General features: G+C 41.6%; 4 protein-coding genes across 13 annotated transcripts in view; 1 reads left to right on the forward strand and 3 right to left on the reverse strand.

Moving 5' to 3' along the window:
• Positions 1-21: 21 nt before the first annotated feature.
• On the forward strand, positions 22-8,755 carry tigara (TP53 induced glycolysis regulatory phosphatase a). Its single transcript, XM_003447095.5, has 6 exons — positions 22-3,743; positions 4,558-4,595; positions 4,730-4,851; positions 5,158-5,235; positions 5,323-5,433; positions 7,838-8,755. Exons 1-6 carry the CDS (start codon positions 3,673-3,675, stop codon positions 8,231-8,233), a joined length of 816 nt encoding a protein of 271 aa, XP_003447143.1. The 5' UTR covers positions 22-3,672; the 3' UTR covers positions 8,234-8,755.
• A 399-nt stretch (positions 8,756-9,154) lies between these two features.
• On the reverse strand, positions 9,155-11,481 carry LOC102078062 (fibroblast growth factor 23). 2 transcript variants are annotated; one of them, XM_005471151.4, is made up of 3 exons: positions 11,197-11,481; positions 10,764-10,867; positions 9,155-10,675 (listed from the first exon to the last, which is right to left on the reverse strand). In XM_005471151.4, exons 1-3 carry the CDS (start codon positions 11,402-11,404, stop codon positions 10,250-10,252), a joined length of 738 nt encoding a protein of 245 aa, XP_005471208.1. In that variant the 5' UTR covers positions 11,405-11,481; the 3' UTR covers positions 9,155-10,249. The 2 variants fall into 2 exon arrangements, with proteins under 2 accessions (XP_005471208.1, XP_005471207.1); XM_005471150.4 differs by having other exon boundaries at positions 9,155-10,678; positions 11,197-11,480.
• A 1,325-nt stretch (positions 11,482-12,806) lies between these two features.
• LOC100698056 (fibroblast growth factor 6) lies at positions 12,807-21,099 on the reverse strand. Of its 3 annotated transcripts, XR_002062961.2 has the most exons (4): positions 19,408-21,037; positions 18,732-18,835; positions 16,090-16,319; positions 12,807-15,892 (listed from the first exon to the last, which is right to left on the reverse strand). XR_002062961.2 is itself a non-coding variant. In XM_013272525.3 (3 exons), exons 1-3 carry the CDS (start codon positions 19,751-19,753, stop codon positions 16,123-16,125), a joined length of 651 nt encoding a protein of 216 aa, XP_013127979.1. In that variant the 5' UTR covers positions 19,754-21,099; the 3' UTR covers positions 12,807-16,122. The 3 variants fall into 3 exon arrangements, 2 of the variants coding, with proteins under 2 accessions (XP_013127979.1, XP_003447099.1); XM_013272525.3 differs by having other exon boundaries at positions 12,807-16,319; positions 18,728-18,835; positions 19,408-21,099; XM_003447051.5 differs by having other exon boundaries at positions 12,807-16,319.
• A 508-nt stretch (positions 21,100-21,607) lies between these two features.
• The window catches only part of LOC100697791 (solute carrier family 45 member 3), a 42,409-nt gene continuing 36,717 nt past the window's right edge, over positions 21,608-27,299 (reverse strand). For 6 of the 7 annotated variants that reach the window (XM_003447050.5, XM_019361932.2, XM_005471153.4 and 3 more), the window contains 2 exons: positions 24,363-24,628; positions 21,685-24,279 (listed from right to left, as the gene is read on the reverse strand). In XM_003447050.5, coding sequence (XP_003447098.1) covers positions 23,836-24,279; positions 24,363-24,628 — 710 coding nt within the window. In that variant the 3' untranslated portion in view covers positions 21,685-23,835. Of the gene's footprint in view, positions 24,280-24,362; positions 24,629-27,299 lie in introns of all 7 variants that reach the window. The other variant, XR_001224586.3, reaches the window with a different exon arrangement.

Raw genomic sequence — 27,299 nt, forward strand, 5'->3', positions numbered from 1 at the left:
TAGGGAGGGTAGAAGAAACACCCAGTGCATCATGGGAATCCCCCAGCAGCCTACACCTATTGCAGCATAACTAAGGGAGGATTCAGGGTCACCTGGTCCAGCCCTAACTATATGCTTTAGCAAAAAGGAAAGTTTGATTACTTAACAGAAACTTAAAGAACAGTTTTGGTGTTTATCAATATTGTTAATTTAGGGCAGCTGTGGCATAAACCTTACACACTGTGGTGTTTTTGAAAGGGTTATCACACTCTTAAAACAAATGTGTCAATATCAGGGTCACAGGTTTGTTGACAGCATCAACACAAGTTTTATGTTTGAAATTTAAATACAGTGATAGTGTAAAAAACTGACACAATAAGTGTAGTCCTTATATTGACACATTACCGTTTTTTTAAAAAAAAAAATAGAAATGTGAAAAAAGCTGACACCCAGCTTTACAAAGGTCAATATTTACACATTTGTAACATTTGTAATCAGGAGCACATTACATGAAAATTGTAAATGCATATATTCAAGAAATTTTATAGGAATAAATTACTTCCAGTTGTTTTCAACATCCACACGAAAAAAAATCACGTTCCCAATTTGTCTTTATTTTAAATATAGGCATAACATTATTAGTATAAAATAATTATAGGATTTTTGATATACATTGTCCTACTATAATACAATTTTCCTTCCAAAATATTTTTTTTTCTAAAATTAGGTTATCAAAAAACATTTTGGACATTGTTAGCATCCTATAACTGCATATCTGGGATTTAAGTACACTCTGTCTTCCTAACATTATGACAACAGACATAATGGCTGGTAATATGCAAGGTCAATATTTATGCTAATCCTTTCAAAAACATGTTTTTCTCTAACTTTGTCAGAAACTTTGACAATCATCCATTCCTTTGCCTTGGATAATATCCTTAGTCCAATCCAGGTCCGTGCAGAGATGTTTAACGGGGCGGGTGCTAAAGTTAAAAAGGGGCACCTAGAACCAGGCTGAAGAGCAACAACACATGTTCATGAAGAATCAAATATGGAAACGCATCAAACTATATCACTGTCATCAGGTGGTGCCAATGCAAAGCAAGCGTAGCCTATGTTTTTGTCATGGTCCCCGTGTCTGCCCGGTTGACCCAGGTTTGGCTACATATGTTTCTTGTTTTCCTCTCGCCGTGTGCCGCCTGGGCTGAGCTCATTGCGGGCTCCCGCCCCTGGCCCTCGCACCTGTGGCTCGTCACTTCACCAGCGTCCACTACTTAAGGCAGTGGCTGGCAACATCTCATTGGTGGACTATTGAGTAGCCTCGGATTCTCTTTCCCTTGGAGCCCTGGGCGAGCTGAGTTGCTGGTGTGTTGTGTTTTTGGAAATGTGTGAAGAGCCCCTGTTTCCGGACCTCCCCTGTGCCCCTCTGGATTCCCCCTCTCTCTCTCAGCTGTATATAGTTGCACCTGGTGTTGTGTGTTAATAAAAGGAACTGCATTTAGCTTCCCTTGTCTGCGCATGAGTCCATGTGACAGTTTTACTGATGGATACAATGTTGCTGTTGAGGAGTTGCTGCTGCTGCTGCTGCTGCTGCTGCTGGAGGACAGGGCTGTGTTGATCTGAGAAGGTAGACATTAAAGAGTCCACAGGAGAGATGGTAGCCGATTAAACAAGTGTTAAGAGATAATAATAAAATGTAAAGACTGGGGACAGCGCTTGGAACCATAAGACAACAAAACTGTGAGAAGTAAACTCGGCTCTGCCTGCGACTCACTCTTTGTCTCTCTTCCATCTCCTCGTCTCATCTATCACTTTCCACTTCCTGTCCATCTGAGAACGAGGCACAGTCTGCTATTGAATTAATCTGTTATTTAATTATCCACACTTAAAAACTCCTCCACCTAATCCATAATAAAGTAATGACAGAAAAATGTTAGAGAACCAAAACATTGTGTTTATTATTGTTTTTATACTTGAATGCAATGCAACAACTGGTACAGGTGTTATTGTGATCTGTGCTCTTTGTAATCCAGCTGCTGACGGATCCACTGCCTCACACAGCGCCTTCTGTCACTGTTTCCTCCTCATGTACTTACAGAGCATGTCTGGACAATATTATATCATGAGTAATAATTCAAAAAAATCTATACACATAAAACATGTACATACAGTGACATTTTATACCTTCTCGAGGATACTGTACATACTATGGCCACAAGTTTGCATCATGGTGCTGATCCAGAATCCTTCCCTTATTATTTATTCCTAGTGCTATAATAATAAAGTAACAAGAATAAAAAAAAATGAAGTAATAAATATAAAATAATGTATTTATGGTGATTCAGTTTGTTTGACTATCCACTCTGCAGAAAGTTTATTAAATGAGATACAATGTTGCTGCTGTAAAATCAGCATTTTATCATATTTGAAATATAACTCTAATATAATCTGTTTCTTAATGCATTTTCTTTAAAAGACGTGTGTGTGTTTAATCATAATTATAATAATCCATAATTTTGTGGATATGCATATTAGATTATTCATAATCTAATAATTTATAATTTATATTATTTATATTTAGTGAAATATAAGCCCTCCAGAAAGGTCTGAGGTCGCTCAAACGGGAAAAAAATGCACGTGGTCTTTGCGAGCTCGTTCCCGGGTCGTAGCACGCGCGCTCTGCCGTCAAGTGCGAGCATTGGTTAATGATAGTCATGTGACTGATGCAAGCCAGATCCTTTTATTTAGCAAAAGTGTGATTAATAGTTAAATATTATTGTTGAGGGGCACAGGCAGGAAAAAGGGCACTTGGGGCACCCATCAGGAAAGGGGCACGTGCTCAAGCCCCTTCCGCCCCCCACCCTCTGCACGTGCCTGGTCCAGACCATGATGTTTTTTTGCACATGTACTGCTCCTCCTGTCACTGACAGTTGCATTAGGTGCTAAATACATGTGAGCTTTTACGCTAATATGCAATCATCCTTACTGATGATGTTACGCATTAAAGATTTGCTACAACTGTTTGAGGTCAGCACATTTTGAGTTAAACAAGTTTGCAGCTTTTCAGAAGCTTGAGGCTTTGACACAAACTCAGTCACGAATGTGTTTACAATTCAGCATTTTTTTCTGTTGACATAGAAAAAGTGCATAATCTGACAACTTCCACATGTACATGAAAATATGACAGATTTGCATGTGGCCCCAGAAATAACTGATATCCTACAAACAGATAACAGTTATGCTGTTTGTTTGTTTCTTATTATTTACTATTATGTAATTTTAGCTTTAACTTTAGGTACTTGAAATATATTTCGATTATACAACTTTTGTACTACTAAGCTACCTGTGTAGTAGTATAATGCATGCATAATGCATCATATGTGCCCGTCTAAATTTTTTGTAAACTGGACTCTCTTTAAGAAAAAATCCCAATCTCAGTGAGACTAGCTGCTCAAATAATCCTGGACACGTCCCTGGATGTCGTCGTCAGTGACTGATCACAGGTGTGTCGACACCTTTCCAGAGTTCATCTTCATAATAATATCTGTACCCCGACACCATCCCCACAGTGGTTGGTGTCGGGTTAAATATAACTGTGGGAGTAATGCGCTTCTGTGGGCAGCTGTAATTTCCTCCTGACGCCATAAACCGGTGTTCCTGTGTTCCGTCACTGTGACACTCATGTAATGAGTAATGCGTCTTTACCCGGTCTCTAACTTCCGCAGCATGAAAACGCTAACATTTGGGCTGACCCTTGTTCGACAGTAAGTTCATCTGACGATCATATATTAAGTTCAGCACCACAGGGTTCCGAGTAGCGCGACTTGTACTTTGACAGACTTCAGCCTGTCGTGTTTGGAGGGGTTTTAAAACATGTAGCAGTGACTGACATGTGTTTATTTCTATCGTGGTCTTAACCAGAGTTCACGGTGAGCGGCTTCTAAGCTAAAACGAGGAATATATGATAAGACTGTGACTCCCCCAGCGTGTCTGTGCAGTTTGTTCAGTCTGTGCGACGTTTCACGATGGCCACCAGGGGGCAGAATAAACGCGGAACAATAAAGGTTCATTCATTTACAGTATTGAAGAAAAAAACGGTGTGTGGATTTTTGTGGGTCAAAGGTAAAACCACTAACACACACCACATATTGTCCGAAGATACCATGAAAATAAAATCAATATTAGCAGTGCAGACTCCAAATGTTTGTTATCTTTGTTATTTATTTGCATTTTGCGTATCACTGGGGTTAAATCTGTAACTGAGAACTTGTGAATTTCTTTTTATCCTGACATTTGTTGATTTATGTATTTATTTTGGCCATTTTGATTAAGTGATTCAAAATAACTGAATCATAAAAAAGACGTGTTAGTAGACAGTCGTCATTAAAAGTATAAGTACAGGTTTGGGCATACGACCTGCAGAAAGTCATGGCTGTGAGCAACACGTTCATGCTGGGTGTAATAAAAGATTTGCATTCATGTGGTAACAGACGTGAAATCAAATGAGTGCCTGCTGAGCACCAAACTGTGACATCTCCTAATCTCTCAATGTTATCTCCTGTCATTTATTTCCTACAGTGGGGAAACTCAGTACAACAAAGATGGTCTGCTGCAAGGTAAAGAATGATTCTAAATATTTGTTTCATTAGAATAAAATTGCTTGTTTTGGGTAAAAAAAAACATAGAATAATGGAGCTGTGTTCGCACCAGGCGCTGCTTTATTCTAATTTCCGCTTTTCCTTCCACCCAGGCCAGGCTATAGACGCACCTTTGTCTGAGGCTGGGCTGCAGCAGGCAGAAGCTGCAGGGCGATACCTCGCCGATGTCAAGTTCACCAACGTGTTTGTTAGCAACATGCTGAGGGCAAAACAGGTAAACTATGAACCTTATACAACAGCAGTGTAAAAAAAAAAAAAGCATCTGGCCTTTCAAAAGATCCAGTTTGATTTATTTGTTTTATCTTGTGAGTGTGTGGATTTGTTTCTGTGTGTCATAAAATTTCACAGGTGTGGAGATGAGATCTAAATGAAGGCTCAGTTGAGATAAATGCAGTCGGACCTTTGAACACTGAGCACTTATGTAATTCTGACTGAGTACTCGTGGCAGACTTGCCCAGATAAAATCCACCCTCCTCCTCTCTGTAATCAGATTACATTTTGTTTTTGTTTTTCCTTGCAGACCGCCGAAACAATAATGAAGCACAACAGCAGCTGTTCTGCTCTAGAAATGGCGTGTGACCCTCTGCTTATAGAAAAGGCGAGTGACACTTCGTGTGACCTCATAACTTACGAGAAAACTTATTGATCAAATGTTTACGTGCCAGTGAATAAACTCATTTTTCAGAGCTTTGGGACAGCTGAAGGGAGGCGGTTACAGGACGTCAAAGACATGGCCGAGGCGGCTGGTCAGACGTTTCCAGGCTTCACACCTCCGGGAGGAGAGACGCAGGAGCAGGTGAGGCTGAGGTTGTATTATTGTAAAAGGAGAGAGTCTTGGTGAAATTCTGGATCACTGATAATGAAAAATAATAAATAATATTCAGGCCTGTTGCCAATACTGAATTATTTACTTTCTTTTTGTTCTTGGGAAACAACAAAATACTAAAAACAAAAAGATGAAAAACACTCACAGTTCTATTGTTTTTCCACTCTTCATCTCAAAAACAGATGTGTGACTGGTGATAAACACGGGCCATAAAAGTCACCCTATTGATGTCAGGTCCTTGCATCCCTGCTGATTATCTGGTTTTCTGTTATTTATGTGGACATTAATAACAGCTGTAATCTTTTAAACCCGACCCCTGAACCATAAAGCGGCTCAACATACCCAGGGTATCTTTCTTTTATCTGGATACACGTACGCTCTCATCGGCAGTAAGGATAAGCGGTCACATAAAGCTGGCTGTCAACTCGTTTGGTTACCGAGGGTTTCCCACCCGCATTCACACGAAAGATGTGATGTTGGCAGCATCTGACCAATCACAGCTATGCATAAGAATACCAGCAGTTGATCAGCTGATTTTACAAAGAAAATTATATAATAGCAAAAATATGAAGAAGTTAAACACAGCACAGCAGTGTGAGTGGAAGAGCACTGTACTTTAGTATTAATAGTGCTGAGTTACTATAATAATAAACATCGTGCCAGCTGTGAAAATTGCAGCTCTGTCATCAAAACATGGGAAAATCTGATGGATTATAATCTACTGTTTGATTAAATGAATGTTTTATCCTTTCAGCTGCAGCCTTGGTTTGAAACGCAGGCAATGAGTTACATGCAAATTTGATATAAGGACAGCAAGTGGGATACAAATAGATGGGATCGTGTGTTCATGCTTTATGAACAATAAAATAGTTGTAAAACTGTTTGCAGCCAACAGGAAAAAATAAGCTCTATCTAAGAATTTATATTTCGTACTGATCAACAGGGAAATGCAAAGATATTAGATGCTACTGAAAAACTTTAGACCCTCACAGTGATGCAAACAGAGAACCGATTGGTCAGCTGGTCAACCGGAGCTGCTTTGGAGCAAGTTAGCATAGGTTACCACGGACATACAGAAAACCCAGAGTTAGCCCTGACGTTACCCAGATAATATGAAATCTTGCTTCTTAGCACAGGCCTCTGGTTTTATTTGTTTATTTACTTCATGTTTGTGTGTTAATGTGGTTCCTGGTAACACATAATGTATAAAGATCAGTCACAAAGGCGCATTTGAGTACTTGGTAGGTGGTTCCAGCACGATATAGCCATAAAATTTTACAGTTGTTTAGTTAAGATTAAAATGAAGTCTTGAGTTCGAAGTACTCACGGGTCACGAACTACAACATTTTGATTCCATCGCAGAATTGTCTCTAGATTATTTCTTTCCTGAGTTTCCTCGTATCTTCTTCATCTTCAAACAATCCATCCTCTAACGCTCATCCAGTTCAGGGGTGGAGCCTATTCTTTGGACAGGTCACCAGTCTGAGCAAACACAGAAAGAGAGACAGAACCATCTGAGGCTGCAGTGCTAACCACCTCACCACTGTGCTGCCCAGTTCCTTTACATATTCCTTCAAATATGTTTCTGTTTGCTATTGTTTGGTATTCAAATCTTTTTTTTCTTAAGTGGGATCTTTTGCACATATTACACTAAAATTAAATCTTTCTGCACACTTACCTCTGGTTTGATACGAGGTATCTTGGTGTAATGTGCACATACTTCCACTAGGTGGCAGGAAGCATTCATCTCCTAGCTCTATAAAGTTATGATTAGCACATCATTGTCTTTTTTGCATCAGCATGACTGAATTTCTTGTGTATCTGTGAGAGAAGGTTGGAGTGATCAAAGTACGTGCCCGTCTACTGTCTCACAACTCCAGACTGTACGTCATTACCCGATTAAAAAGTCACTACTTGGTTTGTGTGTGTGTGTGTGTGTGTGTGTGTGTGTGTGTGTGTGTGTGTGGGAGGACAGGATGTGAGGAGGAGGAGGGGTTGTTGGAGGGAAGGATGTTCTATTTCCAAGATACCTCGTCAGACTTTGTCCATTACGTTCTAGCTTGGACATGAACTCTGGTCAAATCCAGTACGTGACCAGCACATCGTGATGGTGACGCTGATATTCAAATATAGATTTGACATAAGCACAGAGCACTCAGATCCTCTGCAAAAGGCCTTCTCCCTCCTTTTTTAAACAAGTTGCAGGTTGTTGCATCAGAAAGATGTGCAGTTTTTATACCAAAGGATGTGACTATGAATAAAATGACCTTTAACCTTTATCCCTCAGCGCCGTAGGAAGCCTGGGTCTCATTCTACAGTATGTAAAACAATAGAAGCAGGAGAACATTTGATAACAGATTTTTGCTCTGCTCAGGTAAAGGAGCGGTTCAAAGAGTTTCTGGAGAAAATGCTTCAGCAAATTGGGGCCGAACACTTCAGCGAAAGAGGGCAGGACGAAACGTTGTTACCTGCTCTGTCACGGGCGTCTCCTACTGAGGGGAAGGCTGACGACGGGGTCAAGGATATCCCCGTCCATGCTTTGGTGGTCACCCATGGGGCTTACATGTGCGTGGTGGTGCGCTACTTTGTGGAGGAATTGCACTGCCGCTTACCTCAGGCTTCTGATAAAGCACACGTGTTCTCTCTGAGTCCTAACACGGGGCTTTGTCGGTTTATAGTAACCGTGAGAAAACGAGACGACGAGTTCATATTATCAGGGATCCACTGTGTTTTTATTCACAGAGGGGACCACATGAAACACACATCGTGACCTTTTACATCCTTTTCTTAGGGTTCATTTAAACAGTAATTAAAGCACCTTCGCTCAGCCTCAGATCGTTTGTGTTGCAGGAAATTTCATCATCACGTTGTTATTGTCTGGCTGTTCATTACTACATACGTGGGCGAGTCTGTGGTTTAGTGAGGCCTCGTTTCTAAATTTATCCTGTAGGAGTTCAGAAATCTGCATAAGAACTCGGAGTAGTGTTTACTTTTTGGAAATCAGTTACTTTTCCATTGTTGTGAATTAACACTTGAGTCAACATGGACAAACGAATGTTATGACCCCATTAAACTGTGGAATGTGTGATCGGTCTCTCTGTTGCTGCTTTTCAGTCCACACATTTATTTATAGCAAAAACTGCTGTTTCTTAGATAAAGGAGTCTGCGGCGCGTGCAACTACTGCGCCAAACAGTAGACGATGAAATAATTTACTGATGTAAAAATGTACGTTTGCACCTGTGACGGTTCTTTGCTGATAAAATCGTTTCAATAAACTCAGTTGGCACTGGTTGTTATTTATTCATCTTTTCATGTTGCGTACCTTTAATTTTCATTCCTGTAAGTGGGCTTCATTATTTAGGTCATTTTAGTTGTTTTTTTCTGTTTTACTTCAGTTGGACAATATTTGACCAGGTCAAATATTGCACGATTACATAACCAACTGGCTGCCTTCATGATGACTGTGTGACTTTTATGACTTTGAAAAGCTTTTAATTTTAGCAAGTTTAGCAACTGGGACTTTTGTGTTTGCAGATCCTGTTTATTTTTGTTTGACAGGCAGTTCATTCTTGAGCCGATCTTAGATAGAGGAGGATGTACATGTGACATTAGTGCACATGAGAAATGTCTCAGCTGTGCGTTTGAAAATGATTTATCTTCTGCTTAAAAAAAGAAAAAAAGATGTTCCAGATACGTACAGTTTATTTTATTAACATCAGAAATGATACACCAACCAATATGTATAAATAATAAAACAGTAGGCGAGTAAGGACATCATTAAGACAGTTCAATAAATAAATACTTTTTTATTGCTGTGACTCTTGGTGTCCAGCACCTGATATATTTTTAACATTTTTATGGAAGTTGCATACAGGAGATATTGTTTTTTTCCCCAGTCACAACAGTATCATTTGTCTTTTTGTTGTTCTTATTGCTGTTTTTCAGCAACAGTTCAAGAATTGTTGGATGATTTAAACAGTTATTTGAACAAATATTGCCATATCTGACCCAGGGGTTCAAATTCTCCTCACCAAAGAGGTTAAAGGACAGCAGGAAACTGGACCAAACTTATGTCGAGTGTTCCCAGACCATTATCTGCAATTCAAACAGGAGACCTGCACGAGCCCCTGTGATGTAACTTGGTTTATGAGTACATATAAAAGGGTTATCTCCATAAAAACTCCAGAAGAAGGTCAGTATCTCCCCACTTAGCAAAGCATGACTTTACAAGTGCAAACGCATCGTTTGAGTTCATTACAAACATGATCTTCCTTTTTTGGGACAGTGCAAACTCCTCAGACGACCAGCAGATTCAAACCCACACACTGTTACTGTCAGGCAGCACTGACATGCTGCCCCACCCTGTGAGAAGCTGACACACCATGCATCAGACACTGAGACATAACCTGCTTACGTGTAGATATATGCATATATAAATAGCATAGATGTGTTTTAATATTTTGAAAAATGACCATCCACTAACTCTAGTTGTGGACCTGAAGCAGACACTGTTTTATTGTCCATCCATTTCACATCCCAATGAACAAAAACAGACACCTGCATGTGCATTATTGAAGCGACGGCTGTTATCTGTGTCTAATAAACTTTTGCTTTTGAACCGACTTCAGCCTCGATGACTGTGCAGTGTTTAGATGTCAGTTCGGCCTCTAATCAACAACTTTTCAACCAGATCTAGAAATAAGGGACTACGGTTTTGATGGCTCTTAATGGTCAGCCAGATTTATCCCAGAAAATAGCTTCTATGAATGAGTGATGCTGGGCGACTTAGGCTTGGTCTGCCCGGTCTGCAATGTTGGTCTTCACAGGACTTCCAGGCGCGTTGGGCTGTAAGACGGACAGGGGGTCGTCGCAGGAGGCGATGGTCTCTTTGGACACAGCACCCGTCTGATCCTGTTCAGGCCAAACGTGATCTGCATCTCTGAGATCTTTTCCAGAACGTGAGGGATTTGCTTCTGTTCGTAAAGGATCAGAGGGGTTCACCTCTTCGCTTCTTCTCTGTCTTTTAACCGCGGGATTCAAGAGCCTCTTCAGCAGGGCTAAGTAGTGTTCAGGCGGCTTGCCATGTGCCACTCGCAGATGACCTCCTTGTAGTCTGAGCAGCCTTCTCCCGCTTGTAGAGTAAAACACATGATGGTGGCTTACTAAATCTAACCAAATGTCCTGGAAGAGACAGTCTTCTCTGTCCCTTTGCTTCTGTTTGGTAGAAAGAAAACGTTTATGGTCTGTTTTTGGCACTTTGTGACTTCATTCAAACTAAGAACATCTAAAAAATACTCACAGATATGTACAGCTTTCCCTTAAAGTCCATACAGATGAAATGTTTTCTTCTCAAATCAAATATTGACACAAAGTTGCTGGTAGCTGTTCTTACAGGCAACGTGACTGGAAAAAAAGCACATTTTCTATCAACAGTTACAAATGTAACAAGAAAAAATATTTGATTAACAATATTCTGCTTTTAAATTTGAAAATATATTTTGAAGTTTATAAATGTACAGAATTAATCTCAAACTTCTGTTAATTTTCTTTTTTGTTTTGTTTGGTTCAGTTTTTCTCTAATTTTCCTTTCTTAGAGTCAGATCCAAAGCGTGATATTTACCCTCTTCGAAATCAAGTAAGCAAAGTCAGTCATACTTAACATTTTCCTTTATTATTACAAAGGGCATTGTCTGTATAAGCTGTTCCAGTTGTGTGTGTATACGCAGACTTACCCAGAAAGCCGCTGTAAATGCTGTGTCTCATTGATCCATTCAGCACAGAGTAGAAGCGTCCCGTACCGGCAGATGTATCTGCATTTGCCACGTTCAATCGACCCTGCTGATGTTGAGCTAGTTGTTCTGAATCCTGGAGCCTTGGCCTACAATCCACTGGTACAGACACATGTACAGCAATCAGGAGGACTAAGGATGCCAGTTGCATGATCGATGGCAATGAAAGGCCTTCTAAAAGCACAAATGTTCAGGATGGTATGTGGTCCGCTACTGGAGGAGGAGAAAGTCCAACGGGTCTATTTAAACAGAGGGTCAATAAACTGGCTAACTCATTTACCAAAATGACTCCAAGCTTGGCTGCTTTGCAGCAGTTAAGGGTTGCCTAGATGCAATTTAAGTAAGTTGTATGGAAACACGATGCATCACACATGCATAAAAAACTGTTTTCTCCCCTACATGGAAGTAAAATTTCTCATGTGTTCAAGTTTAACTAACAAAATCTAGCACAGAGCTTAAAGTCTAGAAATAAGAAAATGCAGAAGAAGAAATGACTGATGGTGATTCTTTGACATTAATGATGGGTTTTCAAATTTTTTGCTCATATTTCTTGTTGCGTTACCAAACATGTTGTTAGAAATCTAACATTTATGAAAGTGTTATATAAAGATCAATTAGATTAGTCTAAAATCTAAAGATTGGGGAAAAAATTGGTCATTTCTTAATGACTGACCCTCTGTTGTGTCACAGTAGGCTGACTGCCATTCAGGCTGAACAATTTATACTGTGCTTATTATTTAACTGTACACACTTCCGCTGCTCTCGTTATCTTTTACAAGAGTTCCCGCCCTGTAATTATTCCTGGAAAGCCTGGCCTCATTCTTAGATATTCATGTCTATTTAAAATGGAAAAAAAAAACTTTCTTTCAAGCTCAAACATCAAAGGAAGATTACATTTGAATACTAATGTAATGTTTATTGAAAAATGTGCAGATGATCTGCGATTATATGGCACATATTTATAGCAGAAGCTATATAAACTAGCAGTATGTCACATATTCATGAGGAAAATAAAGATTCATGTTACTGTATGGCCTTTAATGAAATCACACACTGAAACTATTCAAACTGATGCTCGTGTTTGTTTTTGCTTATATTGTAATTGGAGCAAAATCATATTTTTTCTGCTGTATTCTTGACCCATTTTCTTTGCAACTACACTTCCACGCCTGCAAAAAAAACAATAACATACATAGTGTGCCTTCCAACCTCTTCACCAGGAGAGGGCGCTACATACTGACCCATGAAAAAGATGACTTTGGCTGCAGGTTCAACATTTGCGCTGGGACTCGGATTTTCTCTGGTCTTTGCCACCATTCCTGTCAGTCGGAGCATGCACGTGTGAAGTAACTTAGACATACAATAAAATAAAAGATTCACAACAGATTTTACAAAAACGTATTTTATTATCGTCTCAGGAATACAGTTGACTGCTGTGCACAGCACATACGTACAAAAATAAAAGGAAAACCATTTGTAATATATTATTTTACTTACTCATCATCATAATTTTCAGAAACAAATGATTGGAGAAGTCTGTTGTTTCAAACTAATTTACAATCATTTCAATAATCGGAACTAAGGCAGAAGGTGAGGTATATGTTAAAAAAGACGGGGGGTGGGGGTGGACTCGGAGGAAGTACTCTCCCTTCAGTGCAGGAATAGAAAAGTGAGAGAGAAACACAAAGGCTGCCGGTGGCACACAGGGAGTCTGATCCCAGAGCCGCCCGCAGGCCTTCAGTTCCCTACGAACCGACACGTTTTGAAACCAGCTGAACAGATATATAATGAGCGCAATGGCAAAATCCAGACCTGGATCCGGATCCTTAATCAAAGGGGTAAGACAAACCTAGTCCGTTCAGAACACTACATGCATAATGAGGACTTGAGGAAGTAAAGGTTAAGTACCTTTTCTCCGTTACTGCGGTATCATACAACCTTTTATGCCTCTGAACAGCAACATGCAAAAGTCGTACAATTGCCACAGTAAATGTTTCCTTAGTCTTAGAAAGTAAAAACCAAGCTTAGTTGGTGTGTGCACAATATCGATTTCTTCCCACAACAGTATCATGTTGGAGGAACTACTGTGACGTTACTGTTCCTGCTGTGCTGACAGTGTCTCTCAGGACCACATAGAAACTACTCGTCATCAAAACCAAGTGCTTTTATTCTTTCGTGTCAGCTAACTGCTTCTGCACTCCATTAAAAAAATGCACCTTTTATATATTTTGGATAAATTAGCAAAAATAGCTCTCTGACCTTTTCCTCATGTGGTCAGCCAAGAGAAAAAGCTACATGTGATCATTGTTTCCATGGCTGATCGCTCATAATGACAAATAAGATGCTCAAGGCAAAATCCCCCACAGACAGTTATAAGTGGTGTTGATATTCAGATGCACACATGACATCCTCGGCATTTCAAGTAGCTCTCTTGGATCACAGTATTCATACATAAGCGTCCTCTCTCCTGGAAGCGTTTGATTCTTTTTCACGAGGCCTTTTGCTACATAACCATTGTACAGTCAGCGCTTTTCTGCTGCACGCATCCCTCAACTCACTGGCTTTGCTTCCAGTCGCTCTCATCTTTGTCCTCTCCGTTGCTACCGTGCGTCAGTTTGCACGGTTGGACAATGCCTCGTTATCCCCGACTTAAGGTAAATTGATCTCATGCCATCGCTACAGTCGTTCTGGCTGAAACAGAACACGACAGGAGTGTGCTCAGTCGGACACATGCATACGTGTTTACACACACACACATTCGTCTCTGCTACTAGACAGAAGCTGGAGCTTAAAGGGCGCATAAACCATTGCTCACAGACATTCTGTCAGTGAGTTACAGTAGTGTTAAAAAGGGCATGAGGTAAAATATGATAACATATCTACAAGTGCCTTGCTACTTCCTTTTAATCATATTTCACCGAGCTGGCCTTATACTCGTAGCATAATGAAGGTCAAATCCAGCTTGATAGCACCTCCTTCCAACATTTAAAAAACTTGAGAAGTTGCGAAAATCATTAGTACTTTCATTGCACATTACAAGACAACTGTCTTTGTCTTCATCAGGAAATGGGCTAACAGGTTTTTAAACTTTACAAAGCAAAAATGACGTTGCTGAAACACAGCTACATGAATAACACAGAGGGCAAATCGCCCACGTCTCTGACCTTTGCGCAAAAATGGCTCAGATGCACAGGATTCTCAGGTCCCTGCGATGACCGTCCAGTCTAAGATTAACTAACAGGAGACCCACGAGTCTGCCACGCAGGTATTTCACCCGATATTATCCATGTTCGTCAACCTAAACACTCAGTGATTCCTCTGTCCATCTTAGCTATCGTTTGCTTTGTTTGCTTCTTGTGCCCTCTCGTTTCTACAATGGAAAATTACAGTATTAGAAAGAGGAGCATGAGAGGTTGTTAAATTCAAGTATGATATGCTGTATATGCAAAGCCTGAATGAACATCACTGACGTAACCCTTTGGTTCAGCTCATATTCGGCGCTCTCCTGTGAGACTCAGTGACCAATCTGAAGAACGCATAAATAGTTAAAACTCTGTCATAAATGATGCACTTTTTCTAAATATCAAAAACGGAGCTACCTTAAGTATTCTTTTCAAATCCCAGGATCTTGAATTGAGAGTAAATGTCGCTTTTCACTTGATTTATTTTGAGTTAAAGCAGCAGACCGCTCTGTAATTTTACTCAGCATGCTGCTTTAACCAGTGTGAACCTCATCTTCACATAAACTTTGCAATGTTAAATAAGAGACCTGATGCAGCAGACGGCATCGACTTGAACCGGGGGAAATGTACAGTAGGCAGAGATGGAGGGTATTTTGCGTCCTAGTGTTAGGTCTATGATATTCTGTCCCTCCACCATGTAAAGAAAGAAAACAAGCAAATCCGCATACATGATGAAACCAATGCATAAACATTCACATTTTCAGTTTGGACTGATGATCTGGCTACAAAAACTGTTCAAACGAAACGCGGGATTGTCAAAGCTCCCTTGGACGTGATGGTGACTCCAAATCCAGCTTTCCTTTTTAACAAGAGGCTCCACTGGGTCCTGTGCAGCGTAGAGTCTCGCTTACTAAATTGATCTAATTATGGAAAGAAAATAAAGTGAAAAAACTTCTGGCCCTCTAGGAATTGGGCTAGAGCCCCCCAGTGGTGTCTGAGGGAGTGATGACTTGCGTATCATTCCTATTTCTGACTTGAGCACCACATTTCTCGCATGCAAGGGTAAGGGGGGCCGCAAGAAGGAATTCAAGGCACCGCCACCTCATGACAAAGGAAGAAAAAAAACAACCGCTATTTTTTCAAGTGCTCTAGTTGCCCTGACCGTGACAGAGACGGGCAAATGTAACGGATGGGAAATGTCTAAAGTCCTTGATAGATGATGACGACGACAACAACAAAAACAAAACAAAAAAAAACAACCTTAGAAGTAAACAGGCATTCTTCTGTGTAAAAATGTCATGCACACATTTTCTACATCCTTGGGATACGGTGCTCTGAGGTAATAACAAATCCATTTGAAAAAGATGAGCTGTCATCCACCGACAGGTCAAAAAAACTCAACCAATTCCAGCAAGCACCCATAAAACCAGAGGGGACAAACGACGCCTCTCCGTGCCCTTCATATCATAAAAGGATGAAAATCACAAAAGCAGCAAAGAATGGCATTTTTTGATCATTTCTAATACAAAGTAAACTACCCAAATATACATATAAAGTTTGAATAAATACTATCAGATATAACTGTGTTTCTTTATTTTATAGTCCATTTTTGTCTCTTTTTGTGTTTGTATGTAGTATACGGTATTTATGTTACCTGGGAGATAATCCACATGTGCAAATACGTTTGTTATTGCCAGTTTTTGCTCGTCATATTCGGGGTAGGAAGTGCGTTACAGTCATGGCAGTTGTGGCCTTGTTGCCCCTCTTCACGCGGCCATGCTTGCTGAGTGCGATGTAGGATCCTCTGTAAACCAGAGACTCGTAGGCGTTGTAATTGTTCGCGAGCAAGCTCTCCTTGAACTTGCATTCGTCGTGGAAGACTGTCTGGAGGCGACAAAGAGACAGGACATGCCTTATAATGAGCTGCTCGACACAAATGCAAACAGAGACACAAGTTTGAAGCTATGAGAATCTTAAATAAGACTGCAAGCAATGAACAGTAATATAAACAGTGAAATCTCACTGTTGTGGGTTTTAAAGAATCATTTTTTCAGTTGTTTGTGTTACTTCACCGCAGTACTGTGTACTCAAAAAATGGTTTTTTGGATTTACTTTAAAGAGTTATGTCAAATCCAATTCAATTTTATTTATACAGCTCCAAATCACAACAGCAGTCGCCTCAGGGCGCTTTATATTGTAAGGTAGGCCCTACAGTAATGAACAATGACCTATGAACAAGCATTTTGGTGACAGTGGGAAGGAAAAACTCCCTTTTAACAGGAAGAAACCTCCGGCAGAACCAGGCTCAGCGAGGGGCGGGGCCATCTGCTGCGACCGGTTGGGGTGAGAGAAGGAATGCTTCCACCTGGCCATGTTTAGTAACTATAAGGAATTAAAGGTGTTTTACTCCAAAATAATTTCCTGGCTAAATGAAAAGCCACTGTCGCAGCTCTGTGGAACCACTCAGCGGAGCTTTTTTAATGTCAGCCGGTAACTTGAAAACTCAATGAGTCATTGAAGGTTTCAGGTTTTTGTTATTACCCATACTAGGCCTTGCTCCTACTTTCTGCTATCAATCTGATCTAACTCCAAATCATGCAAGTATTGCTTTCTGAGATGCAATATTTCAGACCTAAAACCTCCAGAAAATATTCTCAAATAAATAAAATAAGAACAATGTTGGAGACAAAACAAACATAGGACTGCTCGTCTTTGAATATCTGGCACTGTGAAAACCCATAAGACTTCTCTGCTGTGCTGAGCTGGCTATGCATGACTTGCACAGTGTACAACAGTCACACTCGCCATCAGAGACCATGTGGCCTAATTCAGTCTCTTATCAGATCATCAACATGCTCTCAAGCTAACGCTTCATCACTCATGACCAGATAAGTGATTCACATTCTGTCTGTCAAATATGTTTTCCACAATCACATTCATGTGTCAGCAGGGCTCTGCTAAACATAATGTTCCTTCCCGCACCACTCGGCGCTAATAACTGTCATCAATGTGCTTAAAAGCAAACCGATCACGTCAGCTCAAACAAGCACGTGTTTCCTGTCTGATAAGGTCATTAAAAGGATGGTATGGTATGTGGGAGAATCTGATAACAGCATCGACCAAGAGTCGTTTCTATGCCCCACTTTTGTTTTGTGACGAGGATATATTTTAAGCAAGAACCTTTTACAAGCCAAAACAATAAACACAGAGGAGATGAGGAGTTCAGTGACGAACTAAATAAAAGGAATGTAAACTGTGTGCTCTAGCTACCATCACATTGGGAATGTGAGGTCATTGGGCAATAATAAGATGTACAAGCTTGAAACTCTGATTAAGACCCAAAGTACTCCAGTTATCCAAGTCAAGCAATGGAGGAGATGATGGAGTTATAAAACACTAAAAGGAAGAAATATAAACCATCTGATGAGGTCCTCAGGCAATACAATGCTCAACCTCAGAGAATCAGAGGATATAAAATATATCAAATACAACACTTGAGCTGACAACTATCAATAAAACCCCCCCTGATGAAACTCAGAAGTTTCCATGTGTCGCCTTGCTTGCCATGTTGAAAGAAAACCTACTGTACCTCAAGGCATCTTCAGCGCCTTTAAAACACTGAGTCATTTTGTTTCATTGAATCCTGAATCCATATTTTCAAAAGACCACAAAGGCTGTCGAGGAGAACAAGCAAACAAAGTCATGAGTAATAACTGCCAGCAAACTCTTAAGGACAGATTGTATTTTTTGAAATTAAATATTTAACAAGAGAAATAAAGTGAAAATGTTTGAAGGGCAGGATTATGGAGGCCTGTGAAGGTGCTGCCCATGTGCCTCTCAACATGTGTGTGGTGTGTGCTGCGCCATTTGCCATTAAAATCGATTTTCAACTGTGCTGACAGGTTTCTTGGCACCAGGGGGGTTTCCCTCCTCCTCTTTCTCTCTGACACACACACACACACACACACGCACGCACGCACACACACACGGTACAGCCCTGTGATCTAAATCCCTCATCTGTTAACCTCATCATTATTTACCCATCGGCCAACAGGGCTAGCACACTTGCTTTAAATATAGCTTTTGAAATTCCTGATGAAACTGAAATATAGGTAGGTTTCGCAAGCCATAGCGTGCAGCTCCCCTGCAGCCACATAAGGCAAGAGTGTCTTTCCAGTTTACGACAGGCAAACAGAAAACAGAAAAAAAGGCGGATCGAGCTCCAAGTGCGTCCTGATTTCAGGATCCAATTAACCAACAGTGCTGAACAGTAAATGAAATACTGTGCATACCTACCGTTCCGTATAACCTCCCACGGCTGTTCATTGCGACAAACAGCTCACTCTTCACTCCATATAGGCTCACCACTCCTCTCTCCACCGTCGAGATCTCTATTAGACCTGACACATGACAAAGATGCGTTACATTAGAGTGAGCAATGAGTGACATACCAAAGGAGCATCCTGGCTAAGTGCGTGCGTTTTGCCACTGTAGCATTGTGCTTTCTCTGCGTCTATGGGTGTAACCTTGCAGGTTGCTGCGCAGCATGCCGAGCCTTTGTTCTGCATCTTTCACCCCATCTTCCATTTGCATCCAGGCGCATTAATTAAGCGCATTGTGGTTATCGCAATAATAGCTGTCCTAATTGCACGGCGTGCACGGCTATTGGTCTCCCGGACCGCCCTCAGAGGGCTGCGTAAAAATAAGTTGTTTCTAAAAGCGTCCATACATTCGTGACATGGTTGAGCTCGAGGAGGAGGGGGGAGGAAGAGGGGTTTTCAGTACTGATGGATACGTGCTTTAACAGATTTGTCTTTGCCGTGGAAGAAATTCAGTTCTCTCCCCGACTCGGATGAGACGCGATCATGCAAATGAATAGAGGGGATAGACTAGCCTGCTCATCGCAGATCCATGCTTATTGACCGTCTCTCTTTTATGTCTATTGCATTACATTGGTGGAGATATAACTCACTGTACTGGTTTTCATTATGTACACCGTTTATCCTGCCGTCGGGGAGGATCTGAAGGTGAAACCCGATGCCCACGTTGCAGTAGAGCCTCCGCACTCTTTTGATGCCCAGCAGATAGTCACTCTCCCAATTCAGCTCCGGTTTCTCTCCGGAGATCCCGAGCACAGAGCGCGAGAAGAGGGTCTCCCATCGTTTCTCCAGTAAAGTTGCATTTGTCCTGCTGCTCGGTAAAGGGTACGCTGACACGATCCCCAGCAGAAAGCCCAGGAGAACCACTGCGGTCAGCGTCCAGTGCGGCGTGCCGGCCTCGCAGGACATACTGACGAGGAGCCTTTGCGCAACGGCCATCCGGTTTACCTTCGGGCCACGTGGTCAAAATTAATGACCCTAAAAATACCGCTCTTCTTGTTTTGCTTCCTTCGGCATGCTGACTGAGGGTTATTTTTGGAGCACAGATCAGTGCTTTGGGCATGAAACGCAAGCCCCGGTGCAGAGGAGGAGAGGAGACGGGAGAGTGCGCGGCAGAGCTGGAGGTGATGGTGATGGTGATGTTGGTGGTGGTGGTGGTGGTGATTACCATGTTTTGCAGCTCCCCCGCGCCCCTCTCTCTCACACACTCACTCTCTCTCTCCCTTTTCTGACAGCCTCTCTCTCTCGGTAAGAGTTCAGAATATTGCGCTCACCAAAAACCCTTCAACCTCGCCAAGACTATCGCATCCCTAGATGACATCATGCTGACTTCACCCGCAGGGTTATTGCAAAGGCAGAAAAAACAGCAGGTCTGTGGAGATGTGAGGGCGATAGCTGCTGTTTCTGCCTAACTGGAAGAGAAGAAAGCTTATTGGCGTTCCGCGGTATGGGACGCGACGGGACACTCGGGCTGCTCCCAAATTGGGTCGGTGGTCATATGTCTACCCGATCGCTTCCTTATTTAGAAGGAAGGTGTAAAAACAGGCCCACTTGTCACCGGAGAGCAATGACAGGGCTCTTGTGCTGGTCTCTCTTCCTTTCCTGCCACGTTTAAGACTTTTTCACAGCAAATCTAGCCTTTTTTAAGCCTAAACTGAAATGTCAGCTGGGCCAGACAGCCAGCGGGGAGCTCGCCACCAATCAACGGCAAAGATCAAGGTTCAAGCCTTCAGTGCAGGCTAGCATCCGCCCCCCTGACCTTGAACAAGACACTGAGTGCCTCTGAACTCTACAGCACCACCGGGTAACGGAGGCCCAATGTGTCATTTTAATCATGTCAGGTTTTTCCACGTATACCCTAAGCCGTGCATTTCTCACGGCGCATTCGTGAGAACTACGAGGAGCACTGGAGAGGCCCGTCATGAAACGGGGCACATTGTCGGCGTGCCATTCCGTGTAACATGAAAGCCTATCGTCTTTTCCATGTAATGGATAATGCCACCAACAGCATGTCCATGCGTCAGTGAGCCCAACGCAGCTGCGCACCAACAGCTCTCTCGCACACATCAGTTCCCCAAGATTTCCAAAGGATGGCACCATTTTCAAGTTCATTTGAAGCGCTCATGTAGAGTCTTTAACGCTTCGGCTTTGGCAGAATTGTGGACGCTGTAAACGGCTCATTTAAATAAATTATCCAGAATTTGTTTCAGATTTAATTAAAGAAACGCTTCTGACCTCTGTCATGTAATGTTTGATGTTTAAATACTGTAGCATGAAGGACCAAAGGCTTCATTAAAAAGCATCCAAAGACACCACCTCATTGAAAATGCAGTTCTTTTATTTTGTATAAAATCTATTTGGTAACTGCACATTTATACACAGCCTGACAGGTATACATTGAAATAAGTAACTGAAGTCATCTGATAAAATAGAAAATCAAAAAACAACTTCTGGCCTTAAATCACTAAGTCACTTTGTTGGCACTTTGTTGTAATAATACAGGCCATGTGGTTGAGGGCACAAGGTGTGAGAACACCTCCACTCATCCAGTTACAGACAACTGCAGTTAACGGAAACTGTTTATTGACCACTGATGAGACGTATAACCCCGACAAATCACTGCTGACAAAGGACACGATTTCTTAAATGAACCGTGAAAACAGAAAAGGAAACAAACCACGTCGCTTGTGTAAAGGGCATAACAGACATCAGCAACGAGACCTGCAGTGTCACCAAAGCCAACAGAGGGGGTGAAATGGGTCATATTAAAATAAATTACAGCTTTACGAATGCTTCTATAACACATCTATACAAATAATTTATTTTCACAGAAAGAGCCTTCACCCCTGCACCCGTGACAGATGCCGAAAAAAAGTCCAATAGTTTTAATACATGCTATATTGTAATAAAAGCATAATAAATAAATACATATGTACAAAACATGTTTGGAAAATGTACAGGCACTTGTAAAACAACCTTTTTTGACATTTCAGTTAATGCTAGACATGGAGGATAAGTCGATCGCTTGAGCGTTCTACTTGGCGGTAATGTCAACATGACAAATTCTCTGGTCTTCCGTGCAGGAAATAGGATCCTTCTGTTGTACTTACTGAACAGTTTGTGTAGGATCAGAAAAGAAGGACTCAACACAAATTCTCAGCAAGAACTCAGTAACTGACACAAACATGGATTCTTCATCATTTGGCCAAGATGATGCTCTGTGATGTAAAGCGTTATTCAGGCTACTCTTTCCTCTTGCTGTCAGTGCAGCAAGAGAAGGAAAAAAAAACTGCATTTGAGTCATACCAACTATTACTCTCACACTTACTCATGACTTCTGCAATCTGTCCTCCATGTTATGCATACATATACATACAAACACGCACGGCCTTCATTGCCCTCACTTGCATGATTTTCAGTAACCAAATGTTGACATGCACTGCATAACTTTTTGGGAGATGTTTTCCAGAACGGTTGCTATGATGTGGGCATCCATAAGACATCACTCTTCATGTTTACGGATCACGTCTGGGATTATATAACAAGCCCATCTGGATGTCCTAGATTGTCATTTAAAAAAAAAAAAAAAAAAAAACTTAAACGGGGCTTAGGCAACGGGGAAAGTATGTTATTATTACTCGACAGGATAAGCAGTCCACTAGTCTAGATTACTTTTCTTGATTATCTACACAAAGGACATTTGATGCGATATTCCAATTCAGCTGAACAGCCTAATTGCTAAATCATCACAGTCAGAAACTTCACTTCAGCACGTTGCATAACAAATTCCCATAGGGATTATACAGTAAAAATGTATGCAAATATTTGCAGTAAACAGCACTAAAAGATGGCACTAGATGTGGAAGGGAGGGATAAGAGGAGACTCGGAGTATAGCTCACTGACTGGTGACAGAAAAAAAGGTCTCCTAATAAGGCTTTGGGCCAGAACAGGCCTTGGCATTGCCTCTCCAAATCTTTGGAAATATACAGGAGGAATGAAACACCCTGACGGTGCATGAGATTGCCGTCTACCACTGGTACAAAATTTCCCATAGGTGTTAAATAAGGATGAGATGCTGTGACTGAAGAAAATGAGTCACATTTTCACCTTTCGGTGACTCCCACATGCCATCGTCCTCCTGGACATGACCAATCCCAGGAGGAGAAATTAGTTTCATCAAAGGATGAAAATGATACTGATGAACTACCACATCCCCATATGTACCCCACCTACATATGGAGTTAGTTTACTTATGGTGGAGACTAGTCAAGTGTAATGATGATAGCACATTTGACAGAAAAAAGGTCGATTATAAAGTAGAAAGATGACATTTAGCAGGAAAGGACGGTCTAATAAGAGATCATACAGAGTTGGCAAGACCATCTCTAGAGGGTCTCAAATGAATGAATAAAGTAGCATATTTCTGAAGAAACCAATTTATCTGTTCTGCCATCTTGCATTAAAATGACTGACGATCCCCCACACTGACCTAATTTAATTTTAAATGTCATTAAGTAAGATGACCATTATGGAAAATGCCTTAGTGACAGTGAAGACGAGTGAGCAAAGACAAAAACAGACTGCACTGTGTAAAACTGTAGCTTAAGATAATTTAAAAATACAAATCAGAAAAGTTAGTTGGTGTATTCGAGGTTGACGGGTTATACAGTAAATCTGTTTGAAGGTACCTGAGGAAAAAGGTGGACAGAAATTATGCCGTGACAGTTTTAAAGAGACACGTCTGTTGAATTCAATAGGTTTCAGTACACATTGTACCTCATCAGACCTGAGCAGGTGGTGACTCTTCTGGTAGCAGATAATTCCTGCTATTACACGGCAAACAGCTCCTGACTTTATCTTCTGTAAGCCAGTTTCACACGCCACACGCTAACAGATACACCTTAATGCAGAGCGTCGGTGAAAGCAAAAAAATTTTACTAGCAAAAGGCTTTCTGGGAACAGTAGTGCACTGAGTACCACTCGTGGAACCTGAAGGGTTGATTATTGGCGATCCCATCACTCAGTTTCTGAGGTCCTTTTGGTCAAAGACAATCTGACTGGCCAGGTAGATGGCAACGGCTCCAAAGATGGCAGAGCAAGCGATATAGGCAGTGACGGACTGAGCAAACTGAACAATCATGCCCATGAAGAGGGTGGGGAAAACCTGAGAGAGGAGAAAGGTGCTGTCTAAGATGGCAAAGTCCAAGCCCACACCACGTTTCTCAAAGCCCGACTCAGCTTCGTCCTGCTCGGGGACGTTGGAGCTGTGAGACGAACCGTTTTGGCTTTGCGGGCCGGGGTAGTACTCGTAACTGTCCTGGCTGAAGAAGGCGTGCCTGTAAGGAGGCCCCGTTTGGTGGTTCAGTCCACCCTCCTCTTCCACAGGAGTCAAATACACAGAGTCCCGCATGGCTGTTACACCGTTTTTATGTCTGCTTTTGGTTATTCTTTTTGGCATGTAGACCTGAAATGAGAAAGGAATCATTGACTGTAATCATCTAAAACATGATATGTCTTTGAATATCCAGTTCTTACTTCTATACTTACCTCTATCTCCTTGTGGTAATGGCAGGTGAGTGTGTAAGGGAGGGTCTGCAGCGTCGCGTATGCATAGCCAGTGAGAGCTGCCATTACAGTGACCAAGACAACGCTTTTGGACAGGCAGATGACCAAAGCGGAGACTGTGAAGCTCACCATGCTGCTCAGGTAAACCCACCGGGATCCCAAATGCCGAACCAAACGACTCATAACCAGAGAGAAAAAGGTTGAGGTAGCACACTGCAGGAACAGGCCCATGCTGCCCATACGGATTCCTGAAAGAAACACATGCATCCAGAAAGTATAAGAACAAGCAAAACGAGTGAAGGACGATAAAAGATGGATTTATGTCATCAGCTGCAATCGAATGTTCTGCTCCGACTCCTTCTAGAAACCATTCTAGTGAAAAAAAGTGCCTTGGAGTGACGTTCGCTGAACTCTGCAGCACGGACACCCAGTTCGGTCTGACTAATCGTTACACAGCATCAAGTTTAGAATAATGCTGAAAAGAGACACACACAGGCTGACCCAAGCCATGGGCTGTTTGGAGGGGGTCTCAGAAGCTGACCAACAGCAAATCTTACTCACTATTGTCAAAGTTCCTGAATCCTCCCTTAGTTATGCCACAATAGTTGCTGGCTGCAGGGGGATTCTGGGTGTTTGTTCTTCACTCACTATGTGTTAATAGTAGTGCTGTCAGCGTTAATCTCATTAAAATGACGTTAACGCCATAACTGCATTAATTCAATTCAATTTTATTTATATAGCGCCAAATCACAACAACAGTCGCCTCAAGGCGCTTTTATTGCACAGTAGATTGTACAATTATACATACAGAGAAAAACCCAACAATCATATGACCCCCTATGAGCAAGCACTTTGGCGACAGTGGGAAGGAAAAACTCCCTTTTAACAGGAAGAAACCTCCGACAGAACCAGGCTCAGGGAGGGGCGGGGCCATCTGCTGTGATTGGTTGGGGTGAGAGAAGGAAGACAGGATAAAGACATGCTGTGGAAGAGAGACAGAGATTAATAACAGATATGATTCGATGCAGAGAGGTCTGTTAACACATAGTGAGTGAGAAAGGTGACTGGAAAGGAAAAACTCAATGCATCATGGGAATCCCCAGCAGCCTACGTCTATTGCAGCATAACTAAGGGAGGATTCAGGGTCACCTGGTCCAGCCCTAACTATATGCTTTAGCAAAAAGGAAAGTTTGAAGCCTAATCTTGAAAGTAGAGATAGTGTCTGTCTCCTGAATCCAAACTGGAAGCTGGTTCCACAGAAGAGGGGCCTGAAAACTGAAGGCTCTGCCTCCCATTCTACTTTTAAATACTCTAGGAACAACAAGTAGGCCTGCAGTGTGAGAGCGAAGTGCTCTAATAGGGTGATATGGTACTACAAGGTCATTAAGATAAGATGGGGCCTGATTATTTAAGACCTTGTATGTGAGGAGCAGGATTTTGAATTCTGGATTTAACAGGGAGCCAATGAAGGGAAGCCAATATAGGAGAAATGTGCTCTCTTTCTAGTCCCTGTCAGGACTCTTGCTGCAGCATTTTGGATCAGCTGAAGGCTTTTCAGGGAGTTTTTAGGACATCCTGATAATAATGAATTACAGTAGTCCAGCCTGGAAGTAATAAATGCATGAACTAGTTTTTCAGCGTCACTCTGAGACAGGATATTTCTAACTTTAGAGATGTTGCACAAATGGAAGAAAGCAGTCTTACATATTTGTTTAATATGTGCATTGAAGGACATGTCCTGGTCAAAAATGACTCCAAGGTTCCTCACAGCTGCGCTAACGCGTCAATGCAGTGCAGCTCCACGCACAGGGCAATCCGTGCTAACTCGCTAACGGAGATTTGCCGCGTTAATGCGGTTATGGCGTTAACGTCATTTTAACGAGATTAACGCTAACAGCACTAGTTAGACCTCTTTGCATTGAATCATATCTGTTATTAATCTCTGTCTCTCTTCCACAGCATGTCTTTATCCTGTCTTCCTTCTCTCACCCCAACCAATCACAGCAGATGGCCCCGCCCCTCCCTGAGCCTGGTTCTGCCAGAGGTTTCTTCCTGTTAAAAGGGAGTTTTTCCTTCCCACTGTTGCCAAAGTGCTTGGTCATAGGGGGTCATATGATTGTTGGGTTTTTCTCTGTATGTATAATTGTAGGGTCGACCTTACAGTATAAAGCACCTTGAGGCGACTGTTGTGATTTGGCGCTGTGTAAATAAAAGTGAATTGAATTTAAATAATGTTAACAGGAAGTGGAAAATTTTAACCATGTGATGCATCTAAAACCAGAGAGAAGTCTTGATATTACAGCTCACAGTAGACAGTTATTCAAAAGCTGTATACAATATTAGAAACACTGCAAATATAATTTCTAATAATAGCATTGCCCATTTAATTTCATTCTCTCGCTTTCAAAATATTAAAATGAAAACATTTCCATCTTTATAAAGATTCTCAGAATTGTTTAGTAATGTGATTTGCCGCCCAAAAAAAGGAAAGAAGGGCAAAAACAGTCATTGGTAAGACTTTATTTTAAAAAGGACTTGCTTTTTATGTTCCCAGTTTGTCCTTCCAAGTTTCTCGTGCTTAAATGCTAATGTCTTTATTTATTTATTTATTTCTCCCAGCTGTGGTTCTGACCTCCAGGTGCTCTTGGTAAACAGTCAGGGTCAGAAGTTCAGTAGCATAGCAAGCAACCGCTAACTTAACATGGAAGAGCATGTGTATGATATTACTCCTGGAAAGCAAAGTTAATGAGCTCCATTTTTAAACACTACCAAATGTAATGAGCACTGAAACTGTAGCCCAGACAGATACGGGAGGGAGCCAGAATGCTACTGAATCAGCTGTACTGTGCAAAGACAACTTTCTGTGGTACAGATGTTACAGACAATGCATAGTGGTTACTCTTAAGTTAAGAAAAAAAG

This window comes from Oreochromis niloticus, linkage group LG7, assembly GCF_001858045.2.
Source record: "Oreochromis niloticus isolate F11D_XX linkage group LG7, O_niloticus_UMD_NMBU, whole genome shotgun sequence".
NCBI lineage: Eukaryota > Metazoa > Chordata > Actinopteri > Cichliformes > Cichlidae > Oreochromis > Oreochromis niloticus.

Coding starts and splice junctions, on each gene's coding strand:
- tigara (XM_003447095.5), top strand. CDS start 3,673: ATGCGTCTTTACCCGGTCTCTAACTTCCGCAGCATGAAAACGCTAACA. Junction 4,596..4,729: donor CAAAGATGGTCTGCTGCAAG/GTAAAGAATGAT, acceptor CCTTCCACCCAG/GCCAGGCTATAGACGCACCT. Junction 5,434..7,837: donor GAGGAGAGACGCAGGAGCAG/GTGAGGCTGAGG, acceptor TGCTCTGCTCAG/GTAAAGGAGCGGTTCAAAGA.
- LOC102078062 (XM_005471150.4), bottom strand. CDS start 11,404: ATGCAACTGGCATCCTTAGTCCTCCTGATTGCTGTACATGTGTCTGTA. Junction 10,868..11,196: donor CATTTACAGCGGCTTTCTGG/GTAAGTCTGCGT, acceptor CTTTTTTTCCAG/TCACGTTGCCTGTAAGAACA. Junction 10,679..10,763: donor AGGGAAAGCTGTACATATCT/GTGAGTATTTTT, acceptor TCTACCAAACAG/AAGCAAAGGGACAGAGAAGA.
- LOC100698056 (XM_013272525.3), bottom strand. CDS start 19,753: ATGGCCGTTGCGCAAAGGCTCCTCGTCAGTATGTCCTGCGAGGCCGGC. Junction 18,836..19,407: donor ACATAATGAAAACCAGTACA/GTGAGTTATATC, acceptor GTCATGTGTCAG/GTCTAATAGAGATCTCGACG. Junction 16,320..18,727: donor GAGGTTATACGGAACGGTAG/GTATGCACAGTA, acceptor TGTCGCCTCCAG/ACAGTCTTCCACGACGAATG.